Source organism: Eucyclogobius newberryi, unplaced genomic scaffold, assembly GCF_026437365.1.
Source record: "Eucyclogobius newberryi isolate DKJ021-1_F unplaced genomic scaffold, fEucNew1.0.hap1 SCAF_18, whole genome shotgun sequence".
NCBI classification, from domain to species: Eukaryota; Metazoa; Chordata; class Actinopteri; order Gobiiformes; family Gobiidae; genus Eucyclogobius; species Eucyclogobius newberryi.
This window is the reverse complement of record NW_027315812.1, coordinates 14,321,794-14,346,403: the sequence shown is the minus strand read 5'-3', so window position 1 is coordinate 14,346,403 and position 24,610 is coordinate 14,321,794. Positions and strand designations below refer to the sequence as shown.

At 39.1% G+C, this 24,610-nt stretch overlaps 1 protein-coding gene across 1 annotated transcript in view; it reads left to right on the top strand.

The window, feature by feature from the left end:
* Positions 1-24,610, top strand: part of ofcc1 (orofacial cleft 1 candidate 1) — a 74,784-nt gene that overhangs the window by 12,128 nt on the left and 38,046 nt on the right. Inside the window, exons 10-17 of the mRNA XM_072450596.1 lie at positions 653-776; positions 4,157-4,387; positions 8,391-8,539; positions 8,674-8,788; positions 10,102-10,268; positions 11,016-11,104; positions 17,287-17,363; positions 18,976-19,103. Coding sequence (XP_072306697.1) covers positions 653-776; positions 4,157-4,387; positions 8,391-8,539; positions 8,674-8,788; positions 10,102-10,268; positions 11,016-11,104; positions 17,287-17,363; positions 18,976-19,103 — 1,080 coding nt within the window. The remainder of the gene's footprint in view (positions 1-652; positions 777-4,156; positions 4,388-8,390; positions 8,540-8,673; positions 8,789-10,101; positions 10,269-11,015; positions 11,105-17,286; positions 17,364-18,975; positions 19,104-24,610) is intronic.

Here is a 24,610-nt window from a genome sequence, read left to right as displayed (position 1 = left end):
CATGGGAGACTTTCTATGCATCACCTAGGGCTACATGTGCCTGAAATTGAATGAGAAATGATTTCACTTTTCTCTCTACGCCTATAAAAGAAGAAAAAATAAAGCAGGGAGACATGGCGCTGACTTGTGGTTTTGGTAACAAATGTGTAATTCATTTGTTTCCACTGTTTCTGATTTAATGGGGGTCGAGTAATTGCATTAGGAAGCGCATTGTGCCTTGTTGTGAAGTGATGAAAGCTTGTGTAATACTTTTGATAGGCGAACCAAATAAAGGGGAAGAGAGATGAGAAAATGAAAAACAAAGAAAAAATAACCCACTGTCTGCCTTTGATGCAAGCATTCATTTCAGAATTATCCTTCTCTTATCCGCAGTCACGGGCAGGCCAGGGTCCTCGCGATATTGGCTTATTTTGAGGAATTAAGAGAGGTAGCACGAAGACAGGGTGAAGAAACCGCTTATTACATTACACTGATAAGATTGAAAGGCTGCAACAAGGAGAGAGCGAGAAAGGAGGGACAGCGTGTGTGTGTTTGTACCAATGGAAAAGTGATTCAATTGAGCTCATGTCGATCATAGCACAACAGAAAATGCAGGTGGCTATTACGGCATTAGCTCCTGTGTGAGGTGTTGTTTTTGTTTGTGCGTTATCAGCACGTCAGTGGACCCGTCACTCAGGGTGCTGGGGGAAGGCCAGGAGGGAGCGGCGACCAAATATGGGCGGACGACAGAAGAACGCCCACAATCCAACGCGTCATCGGTGCATTCCTTGTGGCAGGTGAGAACTGTTAGCTGCTCAAAAGACACAAGACGTAATACTAGAAGGCAAACAGGAAGTGATATCACGCATCCAGCATATTGGTTATGATTGTTGTCAAAAGAAACGCAGATTTGTTGTCACGTGATGTAATATGGTGACATTTTGTACCGGGTAAAGATTAGTTTGTTGTGTTTTAGTCCTTTCTTAGACGAGCTAATGTGGAGTCAAGACGCACAGAGTTGCTTTGTTGATGTCGTCTTTGGTTTTGGGGAATCTAAGTAGGAGTTAAAGGAGGTGCGAGAGGAGAACAGGGAGAAGTGGGAGAATGTTGAGCCGTAACATCAGCAGCTGTGGGAGGAGAGCTGTTTGCTGCATCTGGAGATGAGGCTGACATGCCACCATGCTGGCTTAAAGATGTAATGAATTTTCAGTCGGGGGCTTTCCTTCCAGGGTGACAACTGGCTTTGAGGAAGGTTGTAAATGCAGGGGAGATTGTGGTATAATTCCTCAGACTGGCGTCTGTGCCCCCAAGTCACCATTCGATTATCTCCCAAATTGCTGTGTTTCACTGAGATAAAGATTTTTTATGGCTTGCTGACTTGAAACAACCGGCACAGACAGAATAGGGGGCAAAAGCGGGAGAGAAAAAGAGAGAAAGGAAGAGAGAGACAGCAATGGCCAAACCTGCCACGCATAGTAATTTCCTTTGGTGAATGACAAAATCTTTGTTTATATGACATTTCTCTAAAATTACTGCGGCGAGATGAATCTAAAATATAAAATGTCACATTTGGCATGCAAAACTATGAAAATATATTTCTGTGCAAAATTCATAGAGGCATTTAATTTAGAATGTGTTTAATAACTAAGGCTGCCTGCCTCAGTAATCCTGCCCGGAGGTCCCAAAAAGATTGTCATATTTATTCTCTGCTTTCTTCACCCCCCCCCCCCCTCCTTCATTCCTAAGCCAAAATTTTTTAAGGGTAAACGTTCATTGTTAATTAAGATTTACTAATTAAAATGAAAATAATTAACGAGAAAGCTTAATCTCTGAATATTAGCCCATACTTAGAAAGAAAGGAAGTTTTTGTATGTGGCATTTCCTGTCTCCATTAAGAGTGCATTTGTGTGATCAGTCAGTGTGTGAAAGCCCTGAAAAGATACAGCAGAGAGGGGACGGCCGCGTGCCAGAAACACCACGGAGGATCCATGTCGGCGCCTTTGATCTCATCTGTAGGAGTGCTGTAATGTTATGCCACTTTAGGCACAACTCAGGCTCGCGGCAAACTAACCACCTCTGATACGGAGACTTGGCTCGTTCACCTTCCACCTTCTTCCCCTGTTCCGCCGTCTTCACAGTGTCTTTGGGAAGCATGTGCGCGCATATGGGCCACAGCACAATGGCTCTGAAAGACGGGCTCACTGCAAATTGGACACTGCTGTAATGTGCTTATTCTCTAGCCTTTCTTTGATTTCTCCTCCTCCTACTGCGTTCCTGTGCGCAAAAGTCTTTGGAGTAAGGTTTTTCCCGCAGTGGTGCTGCTGCAGGACATGCAATTGTTTTATATTGCATGTACGTAAACATAATTAAAACAACTCACAGAAGTTCTTTACTCATATTTTTGAATTAAATATATATACAGTAGAGATGGAAATTTTTCTTTTAACCTTAAACCTTTGTCCCATCATTCCTTTATTTAGTTTTCTAAGGTATCTTTACTTTACTCTCTCTGAAAAATCACTTAAATCCTGGGCCATGATGCAATTAACCTATTTTAGATTATGTGCTCATTTGTGTTGTTTGTGTATGAATAAATTGGTGCACTTTGTTTGAATTAGATGACACACATTTAGTGACTGGCAGATCCCACACAGTGCTTCATGCGCCTGGTTTTAGCCATCTACTGTAAAACAATGGGAGAGCACATAGGCTGTGGGCTGCGGTGGCATTGATTGGAATTGAGGGCCTTAATTGCCCAACACTCAAATTTGGCCCTAGGGACTGCGAGAACACTGTGTAAGTTCAAGTACATAAAACAAATGGGCATTTAGAGATGCGACGTGGATAATAGGAGAATATAAATTCCTTCACTTAGAATAGAATTAAAATAGGCCTGACAAATAGTGGCAGTGGGATTGGATAATAAAGAATATGCCTCTTGGTGACAACAGAGTTACAGCCACAGTTCAGCAGCAGAAAAAGTAATATTTTAATGGTTTTGGGGGACAAGCAACAACTGAAATGAAGTTTTATAAACATATAAACTAGAGCCACAGTTGTTCCTTTTAATCCAGATTGACTTTTCATTCATGGTTCTTCAAGAGTTGCCACAGGGGACAAAAGGCTGCAAATGCATGTATATTGTTTAGTGATTATTTTCCATTAAAAAAGTAAAACTGTCTCACCAGCTTATCCCATTACTCATCTTAAGCCTTAAAAAGAGGCACATGTCACCAGAACAAACAAGCAAACAAACAAGTGGGTTGTTGTAGCCTCAAGGATGGTGGAAGTTGATGTACGAACTGTCAGTTAAATGAAAAAAATACAATTATGTAGCTTGTGTAGTTGGTCAAATTGTTGGGATAATATATGCAGCATTAATTTGTACTGTTTTTTTTTAATTATTATTATTTTTTAAGAAATATATTGTACCTGTATTATATTTTGTAAACTGCATTTGACACTATCTGGAATAAAAGGAGTAGTGAGAATGCCTTTTAAACTGTGTTTTTGTGAAAGTTTCAGCAAAAATATTTGTCCGGTGGAACAAAATTTACTCTTGTCTGAAGTGTGTACTGAAGTAACAGACATATCAATGTTGACTAAAAGTACACAGTGACGTAGTAAACATACTGCATTTGTTTTAGAAATGCAGTTGATCAACTATTTGCTTTTCAAACTTTTATGCTAATACCTTGACTTTTGTAATTTATTTGAGTGCCTTTCATAGAGGAAGACTCTCAAACCCCTTCACAGATTAAAACAATAAGATATTCATTTGTGCTCACATTTCTAAATGAATACATATTTTTGTTCAACCTGTGTATAGTCTAGATGTTTTAATTAAATATATATATATATATTATTTTATTTTACTTAGGGTTTTTGTACGTTATGTATTAAATACATAACGTACAAAAACCCTTGTACCTTATTTTTTGCAGCTTTAATTATTTAATCTCATATCATTTTCCATTTATTCATTCACTCCTTGTTCTTTGTGATCTATTGTGTCCAAGTCATTTCCCTTGTAAATAACTTTCTGTCTAATTTAGTATACGTTGTAATACCTTGAAATGAGAAATCTTGACTTTGATTATTACTTTGAGTATTAGTAGTATTAGTAAGGGCATTCATATTGATTCCTTGTCGAACTCTAACTTCTTTTTTGTCCCAGGACAGTCTGGTTCCTCAGCCTGTGGAGGTGTGTATGCGCTGCTTAAGAGCCACCAGAGACAAGGTTCCCAGGGGCCAGTACTCAGTCCGAGTGGGTCTCCACAGCCGGCTGGGGGGTCCGCTCCTGGCCTGCCCCGAGACAGAACAGCAGCAGCACGTGTCCACTGAACCTGTCCAACATCGCGGCCAATACTACGACACTGACCTGCAAATCAACCAGAGTCTGATGGTGGTAAGACATGAGCGGATTATACTGACAATACAGCAGTGCAAAAACATGTTATGAGTGAGTGATAAAAACAAAATGTGAAGATTTGCATAATAAAAAAAGAGAATAAGAAATATTGAGTGTTGAAACAAACAATCTGTTCATAATCACTTAATACCATTGCACAATACTGTATCAACATGCCTCTGTTATTTGTACTGCAGTGTTTGTGTTTCGCTTTCTTAAATGTTCCACTTGCACCTTTCATCCTAAACACAATTTTTTCCCAATTTTCTTGTTTTTGCCAACACTACAAAAATTCTTGATATAAATGAGCAAAAAAAAAATCAAGAATCAAACATGCTTTGATAATATTATACAGCCCTAAACAGTCTTTTGATCAGTATTTGTTTAGAATTTATTACTTTTTCCTAATATTTCCAAAACTCTGCCCTACTTTCATCATTTGGCGACAAGACTGAGTAGACTGAAGATTGAAGAGGTTATGAGAAGTTATATTGGCGTAAAAGACAGCGTATAAAAACAGCGCCACACACCGCCTCTAGGTCTCGCTCTGAGAATCTCCACATGAATAAAACAACAACTTTCACTCATGACATTTAGTCCATGCATGTAAATCAAAGCAAGGATCAATAATTCATTTATATAGGAAGTAATATTTTATTGGAATGAAAATTAAGTACAGATGGATTGAACATTTTCTCCCTCTTCTTTATTTGAGCTTTGGTGTGAGAAATAGAGCAGACAAGAGAGATACGCTTGCAGAAAAGGCTTTGCATGTGTGTTGCAAGTTGCACTGTGTAACTTTTATGATTTGGGTGTCCAGGCTTCTGCTTGTCTCTATGGAGATGTTGATACTTTGCTTAGAACGTTCCACAGTAATATTTATTTATTTTCGGTGAGCATTTTATTAATTCAAATTCTGTCACAAAAAAACAAATGTATGCATGTAAACGTATTTTCACTTTTGCCCAAGAAAGTAGAAAATGTATTTAATTCCACCCTCCATCTATCATAAATAACATAATGAGCTTCTTTTTGCTTTCTTCAGATATTTACATCAAACAAATTATCTATTGCAATTGCAAGTATACTTATTAATAACTTAATAACTTGCAATAATAATAAAATACCCACAAGTGTAAGGACAGTTACAGAAGGAAACGACCCTCACAAACAAGTGTTGCAAACATGTACTACCGAAAGTACTTTTAAAAACATGTGTAATGTTTTAAAACAATCTGATACCGTTGAGTATAATATACTCAACGGTATCAGATTGTTTTAATAACCTCTTCATGGACTAGTTCATAGTTCTACTTCATATATTTCCGTTTTGAAAGAAGAAGGTAGTGCATAAACTTCATGGACAGAAACAACACAGATTCTTTCAGATAAGACCCCTACACATTTCAAAACCATTTACCTAAACCGTCTGGTATGCACAAACATCTTTTACAGACGCTAATCTTGAAAATCCACATAGTCATTTTGGATGGTTGATATTGACCAATGGATTTAGAATCATTGTGTTTATTATCTCCTATAGAGTTGTGTGCGCGCTCACTATTGGGAGAGCAACTCTATAGGCCTGAGCTGGATTTTCGGCTCATGTGGACACTGTCAATGCACTGTGGGCGTAATCACTAAGCTAGAGCATCCTGATAATATTGTCTGCAGCCTCTTTAAAAATAAAGGATGGGGTAAAAGCAGGATTTAAGTGAATGGGGACCTGGGATCTGATTCACAGTTTAAAACAAAATAAAGGTTTGAATACGGCTTGGTTTCAAAAGCTGGTGTCACTCTCTTCTTCCTCAAAACCACAGCTGGGCTCCATAAACAGACCTGTTGTTGTTGTCGTCCTCTTGGTCGTGGTGGAAACGCTGATCAGATTTTCTGTCTGGGACTATCTGGATTGGTCCTGGATGTTTTCGTGTGTGTCTTGCCCACACTATAGCGTGCCGTTTCAAGAGTGCTCGCTGTGCTCTCTGAGAGGAAATGAGGAATTAGCGATGGTAGGAGGAAGCCAGGATCTTATTTTCCCAGCCTGTCTCTTTTTTCATTCACCCTTTGGTTTGTGAGACACAGTTTGGATTGAGACAGAGGAGATTTGGGAAAGGCATGCATAGACTGTGTGGTGGACTATACAGAAAGTGGAATTAAATAGTTTTGTTGGTTTTCTGGAAGGAATTTTAATGCGTTGCTATGTAGGTTTGGAACATTTTATGCCAGTTCTAGACATGTTCTTAAGATACTCAGATTTGGTTGTAAAGTAAAACTCAATTTGACCAGTTAAGTTACCAATTATGTACCAGCTAGGCGTGCAATAACAAAAAATAAATACAAAATAGGGAAATTATGTGTTATAAGATATTGGGATCTGGATTCTTACCTGGTTAAATAAAGGTTAATGAATAAATAAATATAAATATGCTAATGTAGTGAGCCTTATTGCTTCTCTGAAACAAACAACAAATTGCTTTGGTAATAACAAAATCATCCATTGAATTAATGACTAAAATGATAAATCTTTTTATTGGAAAAACGTTCGAGTCAAACCTAAAACCGCGTCACGTCTACACATTACCTACCTTCTTTCATTCAAATAAAATCATAACATGGCTGAAGATTGAAACACATTTGGTAAATACAGTGTGTGAAATTCTTGCATATTCGAGTGCGTATTTGTTTAAATAAAAGCTACATTCACAAATGCCAGAATATGTTATGCATTGCTTCAAATCCCACAGTGCACTGACAGTGGCTCAAACACAGAGCAAAGGACAGCCTATCCCATACTCGCTCATGCACACAAATGACTGTTTATACGGGTCATTTTTCTTACAGTAAATGAAAAATATGAAATATCCTCAATATTCATAATCTGTAATATTATTCCATAAATTTGTGTCCTGGCTGTAGTCCCCATCATAACACAGGTGCATATCAAAAGCATATTAGGGCCTGGGTGGGAGGCATACATGATTTATGTGTTAAAACAAGTCTGCTCTGTTTCCATTACAACTAATAAAAGGATAAAATATTTGCATTGGATGATTGATGAAGTGGCCCGAGACTCACTGTCAGTTCATTTTTAAAACAAACCCACCATTCTCTGGGTAAATAAGAACGCATGCGTTTATTATCAGCTGCTAACCGCTAACACTTTTAGCTTCGTACAAGACTAGCTCACTTCATCACAAATTCACTAACTGTCAGATTACAATGTCCTCCTCCTCTCTGTATTGGATGCCAAAAGCCATTATCACTCCTGCATCTCCTTTCAGGCAATGTTCTGTGTTGGACGGTAGAGACTGACAGTTAAATAAATGTGGGAAAAAAATTGAAATTTACTGTTAATTAAAGTTAAAGGATTAAAGTCACGGTAAGTGACTCCCTAAGGGGCTTCTGTAGTGTTTGCTACCTTTTGTGTACACTTGTCATTGGCTTTGCATTTGTAATAACCTAACACCATTATGTCTTTCTCTTATACAAAAGGATGTTGCTGATAGAAAGGTTATTTTTGGTAGTTACCAGACATTTCTTTTTACAGTTCAAGTGTTGGTTCTTAACTTTCTTCATTTCATGTGTTTAATCTTGGTTTAGAACTGGTTTAGACCTGGATTAGACCTGGTTTAGACCTGGTTTGGACCTGATTTAGACCTGGTTTAGACCTTGTTTAGACCTGGTTTGGACCTTGTTTAGACCTGGTTTGGACCTGGTTTAGACCTGGTTTAGACCTGGTTTAGTCCTGGTTTAGACCTGGTTTAGTCCTAGTTTATAGTTTGCTTTAATCCAATAGTGAAGCCAGGAAAAGTCTGATAAAGTTGCAGACCAAGATAAGACTATTTTCATTTCACAGACACTAAGTTATTACTCTTGAAAAGTTTAAGACACACTGCAGTACCTTAAATATTGTTGCATTCTTTATTGTATGAGTCCTCGGGCGAGTGTGTTCACCTGTGTGAGTCCAAACACTCGTTCCTACTCTTGTGTGCCTGTGTAGGTTGTTCCTGCGCCCGCTCAGGTGCTACCCTCCATGGTCCTTGTTTTTGAGCTGGTCGCTCTCCCTGGACTCAGCAGCCATGTTAGCTCCGTTCTGGCCTGGGGGGCGTTTCCTGTCTGTGGCCCGAGCTTCAGCCTCGTCCAGGGCAGGTAGGGCAGGTCACTTTTGGAGAACTCACCGCCTTAACATATTTCTAATGTGCATAAATGTCAAGAACCTATAGATAAACTTAAAGCATTATAACTTTGTGAATACTTCTGTATGTCTGTCTTTTTTTGACCAGATTCAAAACCCCATTGTTAAGAGGAGAACCTAGCGGACAATTGGACCAGTTTACAAAGGTTGAATCATTGATCTCTTCTGATCTTGACCACTGGCTGTGCAACCTGTATTTTCAGGTAGCATAAGAAGACACACAAGTTATTTGGAACAATCATAATGCTGCACAGATTACTCAAAACTATGTAAATGATGAACCTATTGCCTTATTTTATTTTGGTTTATTTTACTACTTTTATTTTAAAGGCACATAATGTAATTTAATTCTATAGAAATAGAACATTAAAACCATAATTCGGAACATTCTCCATGCAGATAGAGGATTTTTATGCTATAATGTGGAATATTATTGTCAAAGGAACAACATTTCTATGGAAACAAGCAGGAGGAGAAGTAAGAGTACATTTTGTTGTCTAAAAAGGGTCGTACTGTGCCTTCAATTTGACAGTTTTTTAGTTTATAACCTTTTTGTCCATTGCATCTCTGATAGAAGACACTATATGTGTACGTGTAATACTCTGTAAAAGACTTAGGAGAGTCTAAGGACAGAGGACCCTGGGACATCGTCCCTCGCCACCACAGACATTGTCTGACTTCATCGCCACCACAGACATTGTTGATTCATTTCTCCCTGTGGCCCTCAGAGGCAACTGTTGTTGTGATTTTGGGCCTTACAAAAATAAATTGATTTGATTTGATTTGATTATGTGTGTACATGTAATACTCTGTCGAAGACACTATATGTGTACATGTAATACTCTGTAGAAGACACTATATGTGTACATGTAATACTCTGTAGAAGACACTATATGTGTACATGTAATACTCTGTAGAAGACACTATATTTGTACATGTAATACTTTGTAGAATACACTATAGCTCTGGGTGCAGGGGTCAGATTTGAGGATTTTCTTTAGATAAAAGCTTTTATGGAGCAGATTAAAAATGGCCCCCTGAGACCAAACAAGAACCACATCTCTATCCAGGCTTGCCGGATATATTTGGGCTGATGCATTGATTAGATTAGTAAACATCTTAATTGAATTAAAATCCACAACAAAGCTCAGTTTAGGGCGCTCTGCTTCTGCTTCTGACTGTGACATGTTTGTATTACTGCCTTATCCTTACTTTGACTTTACCTTCAGACGGATTCAGATGTACATATAGATGAATATAATCACCATAACATTTGTAGACTAAATTGAATTATTTTATGCCATTATGAGACAGTTTGGTTAAGGACTGCTTATGCCTGCAGTTTGATCACTGACGCCTGGGATATAATTACTCGCACACATGTTCCCATAAACTGTGCCTGAACGGTGATGCAATGCAGTACAAAGATAACTGGTGCTGACTTTAATATGCAGGGGTCATATTCATGTTTACTGAAGCCATGTGTAATCTGTGGACTCACGCTCTGCCGTTTCAGGTGAAGCGGCTTCCTGCTGACTCGCACATGTCGCAGTGCTGTATCGCCTCACCTCCATCCGCCACGCCCGCCCCACCTCACGCCGACCAGGACTCCAAGCATCAGCCAGTCTGTGCCCAGGCTCACATGCTTTCCCAGCACCACCTGCACGTCGGCCCAAGCCAGAGGTGCGTCCAAAGGTCTAACATTAAAGTATTGAAAGACTATTGTTGCTTGAAAAAAGGAAATATTCACACAGAAATCAACGTGTTCTAAGGGATGTGTAATAAGAAGTGGGCAATGTATCAAAATGTGGCTGTATTGTGAATCCTTTTGGAGATAGGCAACATTTGAATACATCAAATATTTAGTTGATGGTAATAAATGCTACAAAAACAGCTGATTAAAAAGGAATAAAAAAGTTCAATCGTAAACTTCAAAATAAGAGCATAAGGTGATCCCAGGTCACCCTTTCAAAAGAGGTTTCGATCTCATTTGTTTTTTTTTGTGGTTAACTAATGGTTAATGAATACATTTTACAGACATTTTCACATTTGTCTGATAATTAAACCTTAACTAACACGATTAAAGACATGTTTTAACACATTTATGTTGGATTGTTCGATTGTTATTGTGAAAATCGCCTTGTGATATGATAAAACATACACAAATTACATGTTGAATTGTCAAAGAAATGAACAATACATCCACTAAAACTCTTCAATTATACAACACAATTATAATTCACATTTAACTGCATTATAATTCACATTTAACTGCATTTAGACATACACTCTAAACACGCATTCAATGTTTTGATCACATAAACAAATAAAACCCAATCGAATCTGTATAAAAAGTTAAGTACTGTTGGCCTGAAACTACTCTTAGTATAAAAGTACCTGATTAGTGCTTACCTCTGGCCCTCTCCACAGAGCAGGGGAGACCACAGTGGCTCCCTCTCACCATGGGTCCCCGCTCCTCCTGTCAGCTGACTCGGCATGCTCCTCCTCGTCTTTACCAGGTAGGGGTTCAACGTTCAGGGCCCCCGACTATGGCACAGTGGGGTGTAAATGTCACCCTAATGTCACCCGCTTTGAGACGCTCTGACTGGCAGGCCTTCCACTGCGGCGTGCGCTTCAGGGCAGGGCTGGGCACAGTCTGGCAGAAGCATCAAAAGAAAATACATTTCTCATTTACAATCATGATAAATGAGCGACAGTATTTTAAGATTTGCCAAGATAAATTGTACATATTTGAGCTGTACCTATAGATCTGTGATAGATGACAATCCTTTGATTTAAAGCCAAACTGGGAAAGAGAACATGAGTAGTTGATTTTTATGACATAAATCCAGTATATTCCCAATTACCATAGCAGAGATAATATATTATTTTTTACATTTTATTTTGCGTCAACACGTACATATAACTACACACTTTTTACAATAAAGTTGTGTATTGAACAACAATATAGAAATACGTGAATAGCAAAGTTTGTTAGTTGCCATAAGAGTAATAAGTAAAACATTGACGTTACACACCAAATCAAGAGTTTTCTCAAGCACTTATGATCAAGTTTTGTTTTCTAAGTTTATGTTAATTTAAACCAAGGAAATTATATTCTTCAGTCCATTTATTTTTTCTAATCTTGCCCCATTTCCTTTTGGAGGTGTGAACATGTTTATGTTTCTGTCACGAGCTGTCACAGGCCTCGAGGTTCGACCCTGAGAAAGTGCAAGGCCAATGACACTTTAGGGGGTTCCTCTTGTCGAGCAGCTGAGGTCAAGCCACATGTTGGGTTAACTAATTATGTATTTACCTATTAACCCATTAAAATAATCCTCATACCACAAAGTAATGCTGCAGCTTGCCACGTTACAAATGAAAGACAGATTCACTTGGAACAACTACACAGATGACCAGCTCCTTTGTTATTAATATATCCCCCATATTTTCCCGCTTTTCTTCCTTTTTTCTGCCCGCATGGCTCATCTTTATTTAACAGTTCTCAAAAGTTTCTGGGGTGCGCTGCTTTAAACATCACACCGGCTTTTTAATTACAAATGAGTTGTGACAGGTCTGCTGGGTAGCACCCTGGCCCATTTTAAGCGTGATGCCGGCTGACAGCTCGGCACTGTTCTCCCAGCACTGGAACATGTGGAAGAAATTGGTCTTTTACATTTCACAGCTTGTCGCTTCCTCCGCCGCCTGACCTATGACCCCCCACCGAGGGACGCCCACAAGGGAAGTGTCCCGGGCCGGTGCGGAGAGCGAGGGGGATTTATGTTTTGGCGTACTGAGTCGAAAGGTACCTACAGGTCTCGTCAGCGCACATGACTGCATCGGCATCACCGCGCATACATTTTTTTTGGAGCCAGGTGAAGCGGTTTTGCCTGGGAAGTGAACCCGATCTTTGTGGAAAAAAAATAATAAAAAACCTGGATCAAAAGGTGTCCCGCACATAACACCTCACCCACACTGTTCTCTAAGCAAACCTGACATTTGGGCCGCATTTGCATACAGATCCGTTCACGTTGCATTACCTCTGGAGCGAATTATAGCATTCCGATGTGGGGAGATTACGTCAAGGTTGAAGGGAACGAGCGGACGGACAACTTTAACCCAGCCAAAAATGGAAATCCAATTCAGCGAGGAAAAGAAGAACAAATTATACCAGCGTTTTGCAGTCTTCAGTCAAGTCTGGAGTTTGAGACATTTCCTTCCCATTTCATGCGTTTGCGTGTGTGATGTGCGCGCTGTAGAAATGACTAGCTCTTTTCCTCATTGTCACTGAATAAGGATGAGTACATGGAGACCCCTGTCATCATTGGAACTCAGCGGAGCCTGACGGAGAGACTGGAAGTTTGTATTCCTGAGGCCTTAACTTAATTAATCCCTGTAGAAAAATCACAGTGTGCAGCGAGGTGTCAATTACAGAACACAATCTGACATCCCAGTCCCAGATAAGAACTACAACACGTTTCACTCTGAATAAGGGATATTGTTTTTGTAGTTTGACATTGAAATACTATCATGGATTGCATACTGTAAGTTACTACTACAGAGTCAAAGGATCAATGCATATGTCAAAAAACAAAAGCCAAACAAACGTATGTATGATATGAAAAGTATGAACTTTTAACCATGTTATAACGTGTTCTCTCACCTTAAGATTATTCTGAGTTGTTTTCACCTATCCCTGCCACTACTCTGTGCTTAGTTGCAATCATTTAACAAAGAAAAAAATTCAAAAACTCTGAAACATATACCGGTAGGTGCAAATTAAGTACTTGCATTTTACTTTCAACATGTCATGTCATGTTTCAACATTTTGTCTAATTGAGCTGAAATTGTTTTTATAATAATACAATTATAAAAATAAACCAAAACATTTTAATATTTGCATTAAATCGCCACTTGGTAAAAAAGCAAGTTCCTTTTAACTCTGCATTTGAAACTAGTTCTACTACAAATTACACAATGATATTCTGTCATTATTTGTTTGTTCTTAATCTTTGGCGCCGGTTTATAAATCTTTCTTTGTACTCTGTTGTAAAAAGATCTCATTAAGTGTTCCTAATACATACAAAATAATTATGTCCATGACATTAGTCCCTTGGTGTGCATTAGACTTTTACCATGGGAGATTAGCTGAGGGCTCAATGGGTGAAGTGACCTTTACCATCAAGTGAACATCCAGTTACTGTGGGTTAGTTTGAGCCCAAATGACTCATTAGCTTAGCGTCCTGCGCCATGATCGCCGTCAGTGAGTCACAGAAGATTTTTGAAATAACTATTAACATTTCATTAAAAAATGCACATCATACTCCACATGCAGCCCCTTAAGTAATGTCCTGGTTGATTGTAGCTACGCCACACTGCGAGGTTCCTTCAGGCTGGTCCCATCATCCAGTCTCAGACCACAATATTACATCAGTGCTCTCAATCAGTCGCACTGTGCCTCTGCTGATTGTAACATGACATTAGCCTTGTTTACAAATGGGATTTTTAACTATGTCCAGAGATACAATGGAACAACACACGGCGACTGTGGTCAGAGGAGCCTAGAGGACAGAATGAGGTAGCTCTGTGCGTGCTCCGCTAACGTAATGGCAAAACTGACAATGAGACAGACTTTGAAACGCAGAAGGAGGAAGCAATTTTGTTATCACATTTCTTTGGTTTGATCTGTCATGTGATACATTAAAATACAAGATACTCAATACTGATAGTTGTACAGTACTGTAAACAAAGTCATTTAATACTGTTATTTGTTATGGTCCTTTGATGGGTCATATGCTTCAGTGGTGGAACGTAACAAAATCAAAAGTAAAAGTACTGGTCTTAAGTAAAAAAGGTATCTTACAGTGGCTACATTTACTTTTACTTCACTTCATTTGAAAGCATGCATTTGTACTTTTTACTCCACTACTGTTTTAACTGGACTGAAAAGTAGAAAGTACTTCTCATATGGTTTGAGGTGTTGTTTTTGGCACATTCATGGTGATATTCTGCCTAAAGGTTTTGAGTCCAGGTTTCAGCTTTGAGCAGACAAAAATGTACTTTTTCAATTTACTACTGTTGACCAAAAATCTGCACAATGATTTAATCACACGTTTTACGCTTTATCAGTTCTCAAAATCTGTCTGAAATACTTTTTAATTCTTTACTACTTTTACTTCCACCAATTCACCTCTGCATCTTTAAGATTTATGATTTTATTTTAGTAATTTGCCTTTGTTTTACACTGAGACTTTTTAACCAAATAAAGGATGAAATATGTTGACTGAAGGCTTCTAGTTAGGGAATATTTACGAATAAAGTTACAGTTTAAAATAATGCTGCTGTGTTTTATTGTCCTGATAACTATAATAAAAAAATACTTTTCTAAGTATAAAACTTCTGTACACCAAAAATGAGTTCAAAATTTGACCTGATAACATATATTAATAGAATATAGGAGTATATTTTACATTTTAGTCTTATCAATGTCACAAATGCCTGTTACTGTCTTTTTACCACAATTTGTAAAGTGACACCCAATTTGTTGATTAAAATGGGAACCTTGAGCTCAAAATCTTCATATAGTCTCTGGGGTAATCTGCAAGGCAATGACCTATGACCCGCGTGTAACTTTGTACTAGCGATCAAGTAATTAGGAACCTAGGTGGGCAAGAAGCCTCCACCTTGCTCTGGTCATACATCAGCGCTAACCCTGTGATTAGGTCCTGACAAGTGCTACAACCCTCCGGCCTTTCTTTTTCCAGAGTCTCTTTGTGGACGGCTCATTTGAATTTCTCCCTTGAATATGTTTGCGTGCATGTGTCTCCATATTATTATTGTTTTTCTTTCTGTGTGTGGGTGCTTGTTTATGCAGGGTTGAGTACATGTGAGCAACAGTCAGTACACGGCTCAGAGCAAAGGGGCTAACGGGGAGTTTGTTGCTGGCCTTGAGAGACGCAGAGGCTGGAGTTGTGGCCGCTCGACGCACACAGTTCACGGACGTAGCCCTCAGCTGTCCAAGTGTTGATGCTGCCTCCGCACACATCCTGGTCCCACCAAGTCCATCTTCATTGTTACAGAGCCACTGTGAAGTGTGTGAAGTGTATGTGCGCTGAAAATAAACATTATATTGAAACATTATATTGTGGTCTATTTGAGTAGGTCCATGGATGTTGTCTCTGGCCATTTGTAAACAGATGTTTGAGCTTATTAATCCAGTTCATATATACATACAGCTATATAGCAATATATATATATATATATATATATATATATATATATATATTACACAGCTATATAGCTACAATACCATGGGTTTAAGAGTGATGACATTTTAGCAGCAATTAGCAATTCAAAACAATATATTTTGAATGGAGAAAAGACCTAAAAAAAACTTAAATATCAAACGTTTCATAAAAAAAGAAAAAGATCATCTTAGTGCAACCTTTTAAATATATGTTTTCTCTTGAAATGTCATTTACAATAAAGTTTCATTCAGCTGTAAAACAGAAATATAAACTGAATAGATTGTTTAAATATTTTGGCAGCACTACATTGATGAGTTGAGTTTAACATTCACTGCACAATTGTCCAATATTTTACCCTGGTTATTGAGCCTGGGTATTTCCTTTAACATGAGATATTATGTAGTTGTACTAAAAAAATAACACTTTAGAAGAAAACCTCCAGTATATTTAGGTGCTCTAACCTTAAAAGTGCTCACAAAATGTGTTGTTACGTAACGTGTGAGTCTGCAAAAATAAATAATTTTAACATAATGTGATTAGCCTGTAACTGTAGGCACACCAAATGTTTGCAACAGTGGTAATTAAAAACTGCATCTGTGTTTGGATTAAATCTGTTTTAGACTGATGTAAAAATAGTTGTGTCTGCTTTTTTTGCCGTTTGAATACACTGAGGTTGTCGGAAGGATTTGAGCTGCATGTGGACCCTATTGAAACTATTATTACAGATATGTTTAATCTTGCTGCCAGACCAGAATTATACAGCTATATCTACGTATATATATATATATATATATATATATATATATATATATATATATATATATATATATATATATATATATATATATATATATATATATATACTACATCTTTCATTGATGTGACCGGTTCCACGGGGAAAGTTTCACATAGTGCGATTTTTACACGTATCAAGCTAAGGTTTACTTAAATTACAACCTCCAGGCAATGCAAGAACCCTTTTTTAAATTCTGTGAATGTTAATATGCTAAATAATGCAGATCTTCGACTCTACAAGCATGAGACACACATCTGGTGGCTTACCATTTAAATTACAGCAAAAAACGAGGGGGACAGAATGAGGGAACGAAGGAGGAAAAAATTAAACATTTCAATTTATGTTCCAAAAGTGGAGTAAACTAGGAGATACATTACACACAGTATACATTTATTATGTTGGTATTCTTGATTATTTCTAATTTCTTATATTAGGTGTTTGCAAGAGTTACCTTTGAAGGCACATCGAGCTTACTGTTATTGGAATTATAAATGAATAAATAAATAAATATAATGATATACATACATACATTTTATGAAGCGCCATTGTAATTTAATTGTGGTCTTGTCTTGTTGGTGCTTTTCCTAGCTTCAAGTGTGCAATAGAAACATTATTAATGTATGTATAATTTGTACTCCTCTTTTTTTTTTTTATTCAGGCAAGAATGTGCCATCTGGAGCTGTTTCGGGGAACAAGAGTGATCCCATTGGAGAAAGAGCAGAGCCCCTTTATAAGGTACGGCACTATCCTCACTGCCTCCTTCTCCTCTGCACCTCCTGCACCCCACACATCCAACAGCCTATTATCTGAGGTTTGTCAAAATACATTTCACAGCCTTCAAAGACAGTTGTGATGTGCTTGACAAGCCAAAGCAGTTAAAATTATGTGAAATCAGCAATGCCAGCCCTCCTCCTTTTTCTCTTTGCCGCTCTAAACACACCTCTTCCTCTGGTACAGAGGACTTAAGCTAAATGAATCAAAGTGTGCATGATAGCTGCCACACTTTGAAGTGGTAATGACAGAGTGACTGTGTGTGCTGATCTGGCACTGCAGCATTGGTCCACTCTTGCCATCATGTCTCCACTGAGGCCTTTTGTTCTTATTGTTGTTAGAATTTGACCATGTACATGAACATGTACCAGGACGCACACCGCTGTGTACATCCTAAAGACTTAACCTCCTCTAACTTCCTTCTGCACCAGAGGATTAATCAGGGAAGACCTGTTAATAAATGTGTTTGCTAATATGAGCTTTTATTTCTTAGTTGCTTCTGTAGACAGTCCTTCCGTCTCCTTTTGGCCTTTTCTCGGAAAGCTCACTAAGTCTGTCAGATGTCGTGCTGTAGAACCCAGTTGTCTCATGATTAAGTGGAGTGATCTCCAACCTGCCCCAGCCTGTGAGCGTGGGTATCAGATTTCAGCCCTTCAACCTGCAGTGCAGGCCTAATTAAAATGAATTTTCTCCAGGCGACCACTTTGCCCACAGGGCAGCAGTCCAGCTATAGACGGAATCCACTCTTAAGGTATTGCATTAAATTTATTGTGGGTGAGACACTAGAGAACATTGTGCCTTATATATCCACTGCATTTGCCCTGTGCTTTGTTTCCTGCTCTTTCCACCTTTTTATTGTGATCATCACTCTGGAATCCCTTCTTGCTTTGGCAAAGATTGCCCTGTGAAAACGGATGGAGGTTTTATAGGCCCCTGCCTATTTACTACTTCCTGGGCCTAGTTTATCTGAGAGGAGGAGAAAGATGGAGGAAGACATGAAAAGAGAAATTGGGAAAGGTAGAGTGAGCCAGAGAAGGCAGCTTATTCCAATGGTAGATCTCATTAACATACATCAGTGAGTATTTCACAAGTTGAAGCAGAAAGGCACTAAGCCCACCCAAGGGCGACACAGGCAGGGCTGACAGGCCAGGAAAAGCCAGCCGTTAACATGCTGGCGGCTTAACAAATTATATGTTCTCCCAAGTACCTTAGTGAAATATTTAAAGCCCCACTTCCTAACTGCATTTGACTGTGTTTATGACGATGACAGTAAATGACTTGTATGGAGAAAACATTGCCAGCTGCTCTGCTCTCACATACTTAACAGAGGCAGCGTCACTGTACACACGCGTCCCAGATGAACTCCGGCTGAATGATGGCGTACCGTATGCGATTTCGCCGTCATTCTTGTCTCGTGTCAATTGAGGCGAGGCTGAGATATAGGAGAGGCTCCAAAGTGCCAGGCATACTGTCACTGTCACCGCGTGCATCCCCCAAGATAAATTCACAGGCCCGTTTCCTGCTTTGATTACAAATGACATCCGCATGTGTTCTCCCCGACTCCTGCTCCTCACAGAAGAAGCCAATCAAGAAGACAAATAGCATGAGCCCCAGCACGAGCGGCAGCAGCGCAGCGCCTCGGCAGGCTCACAGACACAAGAGGCTTTCCCTGGACGAGATGGAGGAGTATACATTCTCCCTTCAGTAAGTCTCTCCACACATTATCCTGCCAATGCCTCCAGTTCACATGTGATGAACGCAAATGTGCCGGCCAAACAGAAAATGTTCCTCAAAACTCACTTACATAAACTCCCTCTTTACTACTACTCGTTATAAAGTAGTTGCTACTAAGCATGAATCATTCTTAATAAACTATTTGTTAATTATTCATTCCATCTTTGCTGTAGGCTATAAAAAGTGTAGTTATTATAACGTGTTACCCACATAACATGCAGGTAAATTGCATGACTTTAGCTTAAGTTCATTGTCTGAATGTGTGTTTTTGTTGTTGTTTTTAACCTCTGCATCCAGACACAAGTTCACAAAGTTAAATTACTGGATACAGTGTTCCTTTGTGGTGAACCGTTGACTTTTGTAATAATATAGTTTAAGACCGAGCTAACACTGTACAGGCACACATGCGGTTTAGTTGTTTTCCTATTTAGCTGGACGACAAAAGAACTTTTCAAATTCGGGTTGCTTTCTTAAAATGGCTCATAGCGAGTGGGTTTAATGAGAAGACAAGTTTGAATATAACACAAACGCACCGCAGCGCTGACTTCCACGCACCTTGGTCAATTGTGTTAAAAGCTCAAAGGTGCACGGTGCATTGTCGTGGAGCATCAAAACAGGCTACGAGCAAAAAGAGCTTATTTCAACAAAAAAGTCCTGGGTATTTGTTTTCGTATGAACCTCAGCTAAATTAAGGGGAGGGGATTACCACATAGGACTATAGACTAGGGGGTACAGAGACAGAAAAACACACTATGTCCCCCGAGATTTAGAAGTACCCACATTTCCTCATTTCGGGGAGTTTGTAATTTATAGCTTTAGGTCACATATTAAACAAGATCAGAGCCTAGTCCCCGACATCTTGTGAATGTATACTGAGGGAATTCAAATGATTACCAGCGTATCCTGCCAACAAATGACGACACTTTGACTATCTGCAGGGAGCGCAAACACAAGAACGGCAAGCACAAAGGGACACAATTAAATGGATTTGCACAATTATATTCATAGCACTGCTCCTTATACCTCTGAGCAGTGGCTGGGCTGCGTGTGATGTGCGTCGGTTTTTACGTTCTGGGTGTGCAGCTCGTTCCCTCGGTGCCTGGAGAATGGATGAACATATTGATTTCATCTTTACAAACAGTATCTCGTAAAAGCTCAAGGCTGTCTATTTGCCCTCACCTAATCAGGACATTACAAAGATAGGCAGCTTGGCTTTTACACTGACGTTTAAAGACTTCTCAAAGTCATGCCCCGCGTTTTGTGTTTTTTGGCATTCATTACTCTTGTGGTAGTCAAAATTCACATGTATTTTCTAACTGTAATTGATGACTTCTTCGTGGCTTCTGGCACATCTGCTGGTATGCGCAAGTGTGCGTGAGCTTTATGTTGAGTTCTACTGTACAAAGCGAGGGTTATTACTGCCATCTATTGAGCCACGCGAGACTGAACTCATGGAGATTTTTTGAAAGACGTCTCATCACAAATTGGCCCCGTGCATTATTGAAGGAATATTGTGGAGCATAACTTTCAGATCATCCAAACATTTAAAAAGATAGAGTTTTACATTGATGAAACAATTTACAGAAACAATGTTATCGCCATACAAAATATTCAAACTCGGCTGTCATACAAATAGGCTTGATAATCGATACCACAATGATAATAAATCCCCCTTTTAAATGTGATTTAGAATGTAATTTGCAGCACAGAACAATGGTAAATTCTTTAATACTATTATGTGGTCTTATAGTATCAAGAACATTCTAAAACTATTCACTAAATGTCAAATGTCGTATTAATGATATTTTTTCAGTGTCTAGTTTTGACACTAGTTTTATTATATGGATATTGATATTTTTGACAATCCTACAAACTGTTCACTAAACAGTAGTTTCAATTACACATTTGTCCTTAAAGTAAAAAAAAAAAAAAAAAGTACATCTAAACTATATCTGACCTATGCTTTATAATTTGAATTCTCTACAAGTATTGACATATGTATTGCCAAAATATGGATAAACATTTGTCAATACTTGCACACGATTCAAATAGGATTCCAAATGTGTGCGTAAATGCAAAGTTCTTGAAATTAATCCAAAATACCTTTTCCCCACTTCAGTCATAGTTTATGCAATGCTGCTAATATCTGTTTGAACATGCTTGAAAGACTAAGCTGACTTTCAACTCATTTGATGTGTAACACTTTCTCATGGAATCTTCATCTTATTAACACAATTAATTAAACACTTAATGTATTCTCTATTTTCACAGTGACAGGTCCTGCAGACAACTTGCATGCAACCTTGTGTAATCTAAGAAATCTTAACAAAATGATTCTTGATTTATTGTGCGCACATGTTTGGTTTTCCCTGTGACATGTGGGCCTCACCCATAAGCTTCGTTTTAGTTTGAGCTTGTCCCAGCTTTATCAGCCATGTTTATTATTTATTTGGAAAAGCTGTATTTTAATTTGGAAATGTTTAATTCTGAAATTATTTGTTAACAGAATTCTCCATTGTTATTCAAATTCATATAACCTAACAGTATTTTTCAGGAGAGAAACCTGTTTTAATCAAAGTCATACTCTTCTAGCAATTAGATCTAATTAGCCCAATTATTGAGAGTCTAATTACATTGAAATATACCCCCTAAATCTCATATCAATTAAAGTATGTGTGACTTCTCCTGATCAGGAGACACAAGGAGACAGACAGGAGAAATCAAAAGTGTTTGAGATCTTCGTTCTCTGGAGAAACTGCGTCTGCTGCATTGACTCCGTCTGTCCCAAAGCTGTGAGTGAGACGATTCAGGCGTTTAGGGACAAAATGTCACTTAACCTTTGCTCATTAGTTCATATTCCCACTCAGAATGATTGTGTTACGGGAAATGCTATGATTAGTTACCACTCCGTATTTCCTTTATCTCCTCTTTTGAGAGACTATAACATGATACATTTGTTTCCCAAAGCCAAAATATAGTTTGTTTATCCCTTTTTTATTACTGTTACAGATTAATCTTATTTTATTTGCTATAACTTGTTTTGTTATATGCACCATAGAGAGAGATGTCCAACCTTTTGAAAGTGCGTTCACTCACAGCATGTGGAGAGAGAGCAAATGGACACAAACAAATAGTGACCTGTTCAGTATGTCACTTTAGTGCTGGAGAATAGGCTCAGTAGGTGTACTTCCCCCCTCTCTCCCCCCTCTTTCCCCCTCTCTCTCTCTTCCACGCACACTCTCACACGTGCACGCTCGCTCTCATGCTGTTCTTGTTGTGGAGTCAGAGGGAACACACTGACCTAATTTCCCCCTGTTAGCTCGCCTCGTTGGGGACCATGGTTCCTCTCCACCCGTTCCCCAGCCGAGCCTATCAGAGCACTGCGTCACTGTGTCTGTCTCTGTCAGTCTGTCTCTGTCAGTCTGTGCCCTCCATCTGCTAAGATCCCTATCCATGTGAATGTGCTGAATTTATAACAGAGAGTACAATTATATTCACACAAATCCCATATTACCTGTGGAGTGTTTCTCTGAGGCCGACAGTACTGAGGACAAAGCAGCTGAAACTGCATTCAGCCTGAGCCTGTCTCTCCTCTCCACACTGCAGCTCAGGGCAGGGTCACTCTGCTGATGTAATGCTGGCTGCAGAGGTGGGTGGAGATGGCAGTGTGCTAACCCTTTGGTCTCAGTGCTTTCTAGGCCCTTTCCTGTGTGAGGGGTCCGGGGGAGTGTGTGTGCGCACCATGCAGAGGGAGCCCCTGGCTACTATACTGCACATGTGAGACTCTTCTGTGGCCAGACGTGCCCTGGGTCACTCACTCTAACATCAACATACGGCCTCTCCTATATGAAAATCATAGCTGTCAGCTTCCTGTCAGGCTAATGTTGCCATGTGATTGGTTAATCTAGGTTGATGCTGGTGTCAGTCAGAGCTGACTGTGGTCCCATTGGTGGTCTAGGTCAGATATGTGTGTTTCCCACACAGAGGTGGGAGCCAGGGGAAAGGGGCGGTCACAGAGATGACAGAGTGAGTGGATGTGACTGTGCATGTGATTGGCTGCTCTGTATACAGTATAGAGGGCTGGGGTAGAGGTGACTCCCCTCTCTTTATCTGTAATCACTTGAGCTCAGACTGACAGAAGTGATCTCACAAAGATGGCAAACATCAACAAACAATGTGCTGGAGTTTGGAATTGGATTGTCAGATCCTTCTGTGAACAGACCGATTCTGGCTAATGCGGCGTAGCACTATCGTCCTCTAATGCGCTGCGCACTATGCAAATAAATATTACACTTTAAGAAAACAGCTCTGACAGATTCGTAATAATAATGATACAAGAGGATTTGGGGGGAGCAGATGTACGCTTCATTTCCAAATGTCAATTTTTGTCCTCAAAATAGTGGCATACTTGAAAGCACATTCTTTCACTCTTCTATGAGTTTGAATGCCCCGACTGTCCCACTTTTAATGTTTTTACAGACATACCGTTATGCATCCATTTGAAGCCCCTCCATCTGCTCAAGTGCCAATTAACATTTCACTTCTACTGGTGTTTTCCCTCATATCTTAGACCATTTTTTTCAGACTTTTCTCTTATTTTCATCCGATCTCCACTGTCTCAGTGTCTCTATCTCTCTGGTGACAATGTCCTGCAGTTATGAAGCAAGGTCAGAGAAGTGAAATCCATTTAAATACTGATGCAACCCTCCAGAGTCCTGTAGTCCGCTTGTGCCGGGCTTCCTCTCCGCACGCCTCGCCCAAATTGATGAATGGATAGCTCTTAGGAGAACATTTTATTATTTGTCCTACATTAATCACTGGCACTATGTTTTCACAATGCCCTGAAAAGTTTATTGAGGAAAACAACCTGTACTTCATTGTTCAGTTTGGTGGACTATATATGTGATTGTGTGGATTGCTTGCCTGGGAAGTCCCTCTTGTTGATCCCAGGTGCACATTTTGAAATGTTTCCACCCTCTTTATAGCTCACCAAGGGACCTGCCATTTCCATTTTTTAATCCGGTTTTCGTGTTAAGTCCAACGCTCTATAAAAACGCCACATGTTGCAGTGAAACAGCTACCTCATGTATAAAAGTTGTGGTACTACTACAAGGTGTGGAGAAAAGGGGAGGCTAAAACACTGATTTGTGAGGAGGTGGAGTTTAACCATTAAGAAAAAGCTTGCAGTAAGTTGTGTTCCTGGATTAAACAGTAAAGTAAATGGAATAATGTTGATGTTGGGGAAAATATAATGATACATATTATATATAATATACTGTATGTACTAAGGCTGAACAAAAATAATTCAACATTCTCTTCATGAAAGTGAGAAATCCTTTGTTTGTGGCAGTTGTGGAGCAAATATAACTGACCTATTTGTTGTTATGGCACAATTAAAAGTGTTTCCAGACATTCATAAACATAAAGATTTAGTGAACTTGCAACAATTACTTGTATATACTCCTATGCAACATTCA